At 33.2% G+C, this 11,554-nt stretch overlaps 1 protein-coding gene and 1 long non-coding RNA gene across 2 annotated transcripts; one reads left to right on the forward strand and one right to left on the reverse strand.

The window, feature by feature from the left end:
- Positions 1-2,838: 2,838 nt before the first annotated feature.
- On the forward strand, positions 2,839-3,489 carry LOC114724434 (nicotinamidase 2-like). Its single transcript, XM_028910782.1, has one exon. The coding sequence runs from the start codon at positions 2,884-2,886 to the stop codon at positions 3,487-3,489; it is 606 nt and encodes a 201-aa protein (XP_028766615.1). The 5' UTR covers positions 2,839-2,883.
- A 2,762-nt stretch (positions 3,490-6,251) lies between these two features.
- LOC114724388 (uncharacterized) lies at positions 6,252-7,497 on the reverse strand. Its single transcript, XR_003738305.1, has 3 exons — positions 7,384-7,497; positions 7,206-7,310; positions 6,252-6,650 (listed from the first exon to the last, which is right to left on the reverse strand). It is a non-coding gene; the product is annotated as an uncharacterized LOC114724388 (long non-coding RNA).
- Positions 7,498-11,554: the final 4,057 nt, after the last annotated feature.

Genomic DNA, 11,554 nt, shown 5'->3' on the forward strand with positions numbered 1-11,554 from the left:
AAAAAATTATTTTAAAGTCATAAAAAAGGATTTAAGACTAGCTCAAAATTTTTTATTTTATATGTTTTTTCATGCACTCGATTGTACCAAAACATACTATGAGCTTAAATATCAAATTAATATGAACCATTAAAACTGTAAAAGAGACATTATTCTGAATATTGAACATATATATCTGCCTGGCATGTGAACATTAGTGCAACTAAATAATTTTTTATATTTTATATTGAATGAATCATGTCGTAGATTGATCGTTATACAATATATAAGTTAAAAAAAAAAAGGTTTTCGACACAATATCATTTATGATATATATTATGTTTCTGCAAGATGATATTTCATGAAGATTGAAGAGGTAATGGCCCCGTTTGGCCCTTCATAGGTCTGAGAGAGGCTCTAAAATATGAATATTCTTGGCACTAAATAAGAGAAAGTAATTAAGCAACGCAAGATCGAACGAAGTAATAATAATTGGCATCAATAAATTTATGGTTCTACAAATTATAATAAATTTTTATTAACTCAAGAACCTCGTCGTGAGGCACAGTTTTAAAATTATCTATATATGTAGCTAATCCGTGTGTATCATGTAGAAGCTCTAACAAATTGTTATATTAATGAATTATAAATATTATATGATTTTTTTAAGGATAAGTTTATGCAACACATAGGATAAGCAAAAGCAATATATATATATATATATAAACATTCTAATATATATATATATATATGATTTTGTAAGATGCATCTATATGAAGTGGAAGCGACAATTATTGAACTTAAAATCATGCCGTAATTCTCACAAATCTGTTTCTCTTCCTTAACATTTCTTCTTTATGTAAATGTAAAATAAAATAATTGAAAAGCAAATCAGCAACAAACGTCTTTATCATGCAATTCTCTCCATTACTTATATTGATATGTATTTCCCCTTGCCAACAAAAATCGTAAATTAATCTACACACACACACACACATGCAAGAACCCATAACATAAATTCAGCCAGCACCTAATTATTGAGCATGGAGACACAAGATTCCATCAACCAACACATTCTAAATTCAAGTCCAATCAACAAGAAAATCATACTCAAATTCATTAAAAAATGTCTATCCAATCGACCCACAGCAATTTTTTTTTTAATGTAAAGGCAAGATGATATTAAGTAAAAGTTCAAAATATAATAATAGAAGAAGAGCATAAACTAGAATTAAAAAAATGTCATAAAAGAAGCTGAACTAATATTTCCTATGAAAACAGAACCAAAAAGGAAAAAAAATGCGAATAGAAGATATCCTTCAAGACGTTGCTGTAAGAGGCTCGTTCATATTGCTCAAGCTTCAAAGTTTTTCCTTTGACCCAATAAAATGCTAGTCTCAAATATAATGGAATGAAAAGTTTTGGTTCCACTTCCTGGTTACCATGAGAGTCTAAATAGGATTGCTATAAAGTAATATAATAACTAAACAACTGATCTGATCCTTCTTTTTCTTCTTCTAAAGAATAATATTCCATTCACCATTTAATGTTATATTTTGAGATTGAAGAGGACTTTTTGCTTTCATCAATGGGTCAAATTAATTGCCTTAGTATTCCACACTCAAATCCAAACTAAACCCAACCTGAACCTCCATACAAAATTGCAAAATGGAAAAGAGTAAGAGAGATTAAAGAAATGGGCATCTTAATTAATCTAATTTGCAAGCAAAGTGCATGAAAGCTAACCCAAGCCTTCACCCATGGCACCATCAAACTACCATTCTATTTCTATTTACAAGTCAATTTCTAATAATTTATGTCGAAGTTAAGAAAAATATTAAATTTTACTCATTTCATTTTAAAATTTAATAATTTTTCAGTTTTACGCCTATTTAATATTGTACACTCTACACAATAATAAAATAAAGGCTAAAATTATACACTCATGTGAAACATTTAATTATGTAAATTATAAATAGGATAAAAAAAATTTTCTTTGTCTTGAAAATAGGTTCAAAGGAGTACTTAGCATTCCATGTGAAAAGAAAAAAAAAATTGGAAAAAGATCAAGAAGAAGATAGGACGAGAGAGTATGAAAGAGTAAGGAGGGCTTGTGTTTAGTCTTTGGAGAAATATGGACCTTGGAAGATCAAAAGAATCAGTAAGAAAATAGAAAATTTAGACGAAGGTAAAACTTCTGATTTATCTTCTTGGTGCGGGTTTGCCCAAATTGCCCTCGAACATGTCTTCTATTGGCTGAGTGATATCCTTCAATGGCCAAAACGCTACTATGGCATATTAAAATAAAGTTAGATAACTTGTTGGATCTAGCCGAAGGAATTAATTTCTAAAAACTAAAATTTGAATTCTACTATAAAAGATGCTTATATTTAGTGTTCCATAGTGACTTAACTAAGCTTCAATAAAACAATACATGTGTCCCACAAAAAAAACATGTTTTGTGATTTTGAGCCCTGCTTTAATTTCCCAATTTCCCATGACACCCCACACCAAGAAAAATTCCCCCATTTTTGTGAGACAAGTGTGTGAGATAATTATCACTCCATATCCTTATATTACTAGAACATTCTAAAACGACCATGGTTTGGCTTTGATACTTGATGCTAGTTTAGAGGCTCTGAGTTAAATTATTGGGAGAGAAGAGGAAAAAGAGAAGAACCTATTATTAACGTACATCAATGTCCTCATCATGACATAATATATGTGTGTGTGTGTGTGTGTGTGTGTGTGTGTGTGTTATGTATGACATAAGATATGTATGTTATGTATGTGTATATAATTCAGGGGAGTTCCTTAAAGTGAAACAGCATATAGAGAAGCCACGAAGTAGAGTGAAGGGAGGAGAGAGGGAACATTGAACCAGAAGCAAGAGAGCCTTCATCAATGGCGTCTTCTCTGAACGAATCATCTCCATACAATAAATTTGAGATAAGGAGGAGGAATCCAGACCCTAAATCATGTGCCCTTTTGGTCATTGACATGCAAAACTGTTTTTCTTCCATAGCCAAGCCTATCCTCTCCAACCTCGCCACCACAGTCCATCTCTGCCGGAACGCTTCCATCCCCGTCATCTTCACCCGCCACTGCCACAAGTCCCCCGCTGACTACGGCATGCTCAGTGAGTGGTGGAACGACAACCTCGTCCTCGACGGCACACCGGAGGCGGAGCTTATACCAACACTTGATCGGAAGCCGGAGGATATGGTGGTGGAGAAGAACACTTACGGCGCATTTAGAAACACTCAGTTGGAGGAGAAGCTTGTGGAGATGGGAGTAAAAGAGGTGATTGTGACGGGCGTGTTTACGAACCAGTGCTGCGAGATGACGGCGCGGGAGGCTTTCGTGAGAGGGTTTAGGGTTTTCTTCTCTGCGGACGCCACCGCGACGTCAGATTCGGAGCTCCAAGAGGCCACTTTGAAGAATATGGCTTTTGGGTTTGCTTATTTGGTAGATTGTCAAAGGCTTCGACATGCTCTCTCCATAAAATAAAGCCTTCAAAGACATTTCTGTAACAGTGCCGTGGTTTCTATCTCAATATGAAGCTACTCATTTTATCAGTTCACGCTTTGGTTTTTTTTCCCTTGCATTGTAGGTTTATGGTTTCAGTTGACTTTCTTGTGTTTTTTAGTGTCACATCCTCAAGCCAAGGCTTTGCAATATGAAGATTCATGAAGCTCCCTTTTGGCTTCACGCCCAGGTTTCCAAGTACTGGAATGCTTTGTGTTTGTCTTAGTAATACTTTAGTGAGCTTCGACGTGTCTTACAATTTCTAGGTTCTAGTACTGAAGTCCCGCAATATGTATTGCTTTACTTTATCTTAAATCATAGTCTTTCTATAAAAATAAATAAATTTCTTTCTCTCTCCAAAAGAATTTTTGGATTCCTGATAACTCTCCTCATGGAAACAAATTGGATCGTGGCGCTTAGTTACTAGCTGTATGTTAGATTCATATGAGATGCAATGGAAAGCATCGAATCTTTTAGGAGTACTGCCAATCGAAAATTGAAGAGGAACCGTTTACCTTGACTGAATTTAAGCCTAATCATTGGCATTTTGGTCTTTTTACATGGTCGAAAATGGAAGTATATTTCTCATGCTGACGCCTATGAGAAACTGGGTCTGCACTCTGGTTGGATCAAATGGTGTATAAATTATTTTAAATTCTTAAAAACGGATTTAAGACTATGCTCAAAATTTATTATTTAAATTTGCATCTCTTTTTCAAGGGGAAAAAAACTGGATCGGAGCTAAACCAGTTAGGGTAGTAATTTCAGAGTGAGTTGGCTAGACCAGGATCAACTTGTGTTAAACCAATCATATTAAAATGATATAATTAAATGAAATATAATAATATTAATAATTATTAATAACAAAATACAAAAAAACATAACAATGTTTGATCGTAACAATAACAAAATACAATAACATTAAAAATTTTAATATCTATGATTCATCAATAACTAAAATTAATAATTATTGATGCTAAAATCGTCATAAAAATCCATTCAAATCTATAGTAACCCATATTCTAAGAGCTGAATGAGAGGGGGAAAATGGACCATTAGCAACATAATTGTTTAAGCCGGTTCATCAACAGTTTTCACTAGTTTACCCTCAGTTTCATTGATTTGATACTGTTTCAATTTCTACCCAATTCAACAACCAAACCAAACCGGACTACTGACTGGTTCATTGGTTGAACCAACCAATTCAATTAGGTTTTTTTTTCCCTTGCTCTTTTTATGCTTCTGATTATACTGAAACATGCTTAGCTTAAAATGTCAAATTAATTAACAAGGAACTATTAAATCTGTGCTACTATATGTTCTGAATATTGAATATGTATGGCTTGTGAACACCGTAGCTTCTCCATAACGTTAGATGATGAATCTTTGTCCAACTGAGACGTTCAATAACCTAGAGAGAAAGGCAAGGGGCCTTTAATGCACATTCTCTAATGCCTCTTTTGGTACTTTAAGCTCCCAAATGTTTTTTTTTTAATTGATCATTAGATTCTAAATAAAATAAGGCCGAAAGGAGCTGGTAGAATCAGCCACATTAACAGCATTTTTTGGGATTTTGTTTTTAAGGGTTCAGGTTCAAATTCATTCATAAAGTATAAGTTTTCAATGGTCATGATATTTTTGCACAATGTTAATTGCTTGACTGGAAGCCGGTGCTGGAGGGAGACAATCTCGATGAGAAGATACGTGAGAACAGAAATAACACAAAGTGGGGTGGACCTAGACGGAAACAAAAGCAACTATGAAGGCAAGCATCTAGATGGAACCACGTATGGATCTGGAGGAAACCAGAAACGAATTGCGAATGCAAGAATCTGGATAGAACTAGGCATGGATCTGGACGTGGCGCTGGGAAAATTGGCTAGCTCTTCACAGACCGCAGGCTTAAACAGACCAGTCTGTTTGGGCATCTGTTTGAAAAAGTATCCATTTTATAATGCCTGGCCCTTATATAAGCAAGCTTGGGTTGGCCTATAGCCTTTTGACATGTTTAAATTTTTTTTATTTGTTATATATTTTGATATGCATAAAAGTAAAATAATAAACCTCATAAAATTTAAATTTTCGAGTCATTAATATTAGTAAAACAAAATACTAAATTGTTGTTCAAAACTAAACCAAAGCAAGTCATTATCCTAAACAGGATACAAAGTACAAACTAACAATAATGGCAACATCATCAACATGACACTACAAAAAAAACACACATTTACTGACAGAATTACCCACGGAATCATTGACGAAAGTCAAAATTAATGACGGAATTGCTGACGAATTTGCGACGGACAAGAATTACCGATGGAATGGATTCCATCGGAATTTTTCCTTCACTAAATCTATTTGCAATGAAATTCCAAATTTTGTCGATAATTTTTGAAGGAATTTCCGTTAGAAAATACCGACAGATTTTCAATGGGTTGTCTCCGTCCCAAATTTTGTGAGGCCAGCCATAAAATTTGTCATGAAATATTCTGTGGCTAATCAGCCATGGAGTTGCCCACAGAATATTCTGTGGCTAATCAGCCACAGAACACAGAATATTTTGTGGCTAATAAGCCACGGAATATTCAGTGACAAATTCCGTGACAAAATTGCCAAAAATTCCACAGATTTTCGTTAATAATTTTGTGTCAAATTTGCCAAATTTGATTTTTTTTTTTTAATTTTGTGCTATTCTAATTTGATCAATCATTTTTTAAGCGGGAATGAAAGACAATTGAATTTGTCAAAAAATCAAACATGCTATAATTAAAGATATATAGTCTTTCACACACCTAAAATGCTTCAAATGTCAAATGTCAAGTGTGAAGTAAAAGCTAGAAACAATAATAACAACAGTCAACTATCATTTCCTAAATTTATATTGCTGCTAGAGGGCTCAGATAGTCTAATTCCCATTCCTTCCAATGCAGACATGATTTTGTTATAATTTTGTCTCATCTCTTGATGCTCTTGTCTAATTTGTTGATTCTCCTGTGTAAACTCTGTTATCCTCGTGCGCAATTCAGGTTCAATACTAGTATTGATACTTGTGCTGTTAATGGAAGGAGAAGACCTCTGGGTACAAATATCATCATCAGCCTCAAACCCAAATCCATAGATGCGGCCCTTCTTCTTCTTACCACCTATAACATCTAACCATATGTTAAATTCTTCTTAATTAGATTGCACACTTGGAGAGCCTCTTTCAGAACTTAGTTCTACCTTTCTTCTCATGAACTCAGCCTATAAAACAAAAAGATAACAGGAGCATATGAGATAAGTGCATGTTATGGAAGGCAAGATTCTTCTCAACTTAATCCCAACAACAACCAGATTAAGTCAAGTCCAAAAATAAAATTGCACTAAGAATAAGAAAAGATACCATAATTCATTAATTTCCAGCATATGATGACATATTCATCAATTCTATCAAATTGAACAATATGGGAACGTAACCCAAGTTCAACAACAAAGCAAAATAGATTGGAGAATAGCATGTGTATAAGTTATATAACTTATAACAAATAAGAAGCAAAATTTTTTTGCCTAACACTAGAATGCTCTTAGACAGTTAGCATAATCTAATTGATTTTTTATGCTTAACATTCAATAAGACTCACACTACAACTAGTCAGGCCTCTGGCCGTTAGCACAATTTCAATGATCCAATATGTCAAATATTAGAAACACATACTCACATGAGCTAATTCCGCTCATCGGTCTGCAAGTTTTCCAATTTTGTCATTTAAATATGTCCTCTTGAACAATTCAAACATAGAAGGGTCCCCTCCTAACTCCAAAGCCTACAATTATTTACCAAGATGTATTATACATGCATTAAATGAAGAATAATTTAATTTGAAGATAAATTTTTACCAGTCTCCTCTTATGCTCAGTATTAGGAATACTTCCACCTTTGTGTTGAGTGCCTTCTGTAGTTGAGGCTCAATTAGCCTTAGCAATTTCACACTTAGCCTTGGAACCTTCTGATGCCCATATTCTCTCTAACTCAGTCATCACTTGACATGAAATCCACTTAGCCCTAACTTGTTTTTGATACAAGTCTTGCCTAACAATGTGCATTGTATTTCTTAAAATTTTTGCACACTTTGCATTCCAAATTTTCTTAATAGCATGATTATATTGTGGCAACCATTATATTTTTCTGCATAAATGAGAAACAAAAGAAAAATATAAATTAAACATGTTGAGAGGAAAAATTTGAAGACATAAAACAAATACAAGTACAAATAAGATTTACCGCCCATTCATCGAACCACATTTTCTTATATCCAACGATGTCGCTTGCCAGTTGGAACATGGATGGTCAAATTTCTCTTGAATAACAAGAAGAATATTTTGTATAATAGCAACAACAAGATTAAACTTAATAACAATTTTATACAAAATATCATTATAAACATTGTTAGAATGGCATTAATATAATAAATAAAGATGTGAAATAATATAAATTTAATGGTGACTTACGTTTTCTTCTCAGGATATATCCATGTTCGACCATCTGAAGAATCATAACCTAATGGTGAAAAACTAGGAGGGGCCGAAGGAGTGGGGGGATACGAATTTTCAGTTCCAAGATATGAGATTTGAGGAGATGATACTTGAGGTGATAATGAGAGTCTATTATATGACTGAGTCACAACTGGAGATAATTCGTGGGATGATAAGGGTCTGCTATATTCTTTATTTATAGCTGGAGACCTAGTATATGCTTCACCCATAGGTAGAGAAGATGCTTGAACAGGAAATTTTTTGAGTTGGTCAGATAATTGTGGAGAAGATGAAGAGCTCAAGTGTGCTCTATCACGTTTTGAACCATGACCTGCCATATCTAAACTCTTTGTCTCTGCAGTTGCAGCCTTAAATTGACGTTAATAATAAAAGGTTCATATATAGTTGAAAAACATGGGTTGAAAAAAAAAAACACTCAAATTGCTTTATATAATCAATCACTGCAATGTTTAATATCATCAAATCCAGTTTCACAATCACATCAAATTTTCCTAAACATGCTTTTTCTCTTCGTCAATTTAAACAATGTCTCCTAAGGATTAATATGTTGTCTTTAGTCTAATTGGCCATAAATATATATAATTGTTTTTTTATAAAGTAAAGGAAATTTTGATCTTGATTCATTCCAAATTTCGACGTTGCTGATTATATGTCTAAGTAAAAAGTTCTGACTCAGAGCTGGAAAAGCAGTATCTTTTCATTACATTATAACAGGGATGCAAAAATAATAGTAATGAGCCGTATAAATCAGTGATTTTAGCTAACTGCAGACTAATATAGCCAAATAATTTGTGTGTGTGTGTCTTTTAGAGTTAATTTAAAACAATAGGAATTAGCTTAAAATTATTAGGATATTATTTGTGTGAGAACGCATTTGAGGGGAAAAGTTGAAATAATGTTAAACTCGAAGACACACTGTTAGTCGGAAGAAAGATGCTCTAAGATAAGAAGAATATTAGTCATTCATAGCAATTGCTCTGACTTTAATCCTACAAAGTCATGGGGGTGGGGCATAGAATCAGATTGGCATTAATTAAGAAAACAGAAAGCCTTCTCAAGACTAAGCAACAGTCAACATGACATATGTGATCAATATGGCTTTTTTACCAATATACGATAAATAGGAAAATTATATACCAAAATGCTACACTTTTGAAACTATTTACCAATATACTGCACTTAAAATCATTCTTGGCAAGAATGATTTTAAAATTACACACAAGTCGTTCTTGGCATGAACGATTTCAGAAATCGTTCACGCCAAGAACGATTTTACTTTTTCCTGTCCACTCTCTCGCATACGAATCTCTGTCAATTTTACATGCAATACTAAGAATCCTTGACAATGCTCCCATGAGGCTACAACGTCTATATTGCATTAAAATTTGAAAATCCCAATTTTTTTAATTTTTTAAATAGAGCGTGATGAAATTTTCTGTCATTTCCTCTTCTTTTTATTTTTCTCATACCAAACAATACGTAAAAAAAAAACTTATGCTTTGATTGTAAATTTTTAATTGTAGCAATTAAGTTGTATGACTAAATTATTATTATTATTATTTTGGTCACAGGCATAAAAGGTCCATGCCCAATACTTAATTTCTCATCAAACCGAACAAATGCCACACGACAGGCTTTTTTACCAAAGTACTACAAAAAGTAAAATTATATACTAATATGCTGCACTTTTAAAAATATTTACTAATATGCTACACTTAAAATTGTTCTTCAGGTGAATAATTTTTAAAGTCATTTATCTGCTGAACAATTTCTTCATAATCTATCCTTGATGTGCATGAAAGCTTGTGTGGCATTTATTTGCACTTAAAATTATTCTTGGTAAGAATGACTTTCAAATTACACACAAGTCGTTTTTGACGTGAACGATTTTAGAAATCGTTCTTGCCGTAAACATTTGTTAAACGAAGAAGTCGTTCAGCAAATAAATGACTTTAAAAATTATTCACCTGAAAAACGATTTTAAGTGTAGCATATTAGTAAATACTTTTTAAAATGCAACATATTAGTATATGATTTTACTCTTTGTAGTATTTTGGTAAAAAAAAAGCCAGTTGTGTGGCATTTGTTCGGTTTGATGAGAAATCAATTATTGGACATGGACCTTTTATGCCTGTGACTAAAGTAATAATAATAATAATTTAGTCCTACAGCTTAATCGCTACAATTAAACATTTACAATCAAAGCATGATTTTTTTTGGTTACGTATTGTTTGATATGAGAAAAATAAAAAGAAGAGGAAATGATAGAAAATTTCATCAAACTCTATTTAAATGATAGAAAATTTCATCAAACTCTATTTAAAAAATTAAAAAAAAATTGGGATTTTCAAATTTTAATCCAATATATATGTTGTAGCCTCATGGGAGCATTGTCAAGGATTCTTATTTTTGCATGTAAAATTGGCAGAGATTCGTATGTGAGAGAGTGAACAGAAAAAAGTAAAATCGTTCTTGGCGTGAACGATTTCTGAAATCATTACCGCCAAGAACGACTTGTGTATAATTTTAAAATCGTTCTTGCCAAGAACGATTTTAAGTGCAGCATATTGGTAAATAGTTTCAAAAGTGCAGCATTTTGGTATATACTTTTACTGTTTATCATATATTGGTAAAAAAGCCGATCAATATTTGTGTGTGTGTTTATGGCACAATTACTCTAACCATAGGTATAGCTTTTATGCTTGTAGTCCCAAGATTCATAAAACAATGTCTAAGTAGGCAACAGTGACTATAAAAGAAAGATAACAAAGACCCAAAATAATAAGAAAACCTAAGTGGCAAATGCATTCACGACATATGTGATCAATATTTGATGATTTAAAACCAAAAAAACTTGTTCAGATGTCAGCTTTTGATCCGTTGTTTAATATCTAGGGACACTAGAGTAGCTGCTTCTCTTAAGAGTAGCTTCCCCACTCTATGAAGGGTTATCCCAATTCCTCATGAATCTTCTCTTCTTCCCTCTGTTTTTTATATCTTGACAAGAATCATCAAACACACAAAATCACTCAAGTTTCTCACAGAATCATAGGGCATAGATTCTCAGCCTCAGAAGTCTCTCTGGCTATTATAAGAGAAGACTTCTGTTCAGTTCCATCACTGACATTTTAGAATTTTTTTCTAAAATTGCACACCACAACATTCAGCAAAATAGATCCCACAACCAACAAAAAAATTGTATAACTTACCTTGGAGGACAAAGGTTGTGACAAGAAGAGAATTGCTGGTCTTAAAACAAGAAAAGGTCCCGTAGCTACTATAGATAAACTCCCACAACCAACAAGAAATAGAGATATGAAATTATTAGAAATTGAACGAAGAAGCAAGATTAGGGGACCAAAAACCATATATATAACTCACCTAAAAGGGACAATGGTTGCAATGACAAGCAAAATGCTGGTCACCAAAGACTAAAGCATGAATAGTGACCTGAGCTTAAAAAGCATTCCCCTGGAGCCTGAACCTCGTGACTTCATACCTCAATCCCAACCGC

This window comes from Neltuma alba, unplaced genomic scaffold (assembly GCF_004799145.2).
Source record: "Neltuma alba isolate B1F8T4 unplaced genomic scaffold, ASM479914v2 tig00012187_pilon, whole genome shotgun sequence".
Lineage (NCBI taxonomy): Eukaryota > Viridiplantae > Streptophyta > Magnoliopsida > Fabales > Fabaceae > Neltuma > Neltuma alba.

Coding starts and splice junctions, on each gene's coding strand:
- LOC114724434 (XM_028910782.1), top strand. CDS start 2,884: ATGGCGTCTTCTCTGAACGAATCATCTCCATACAATAAATTTGAGATA.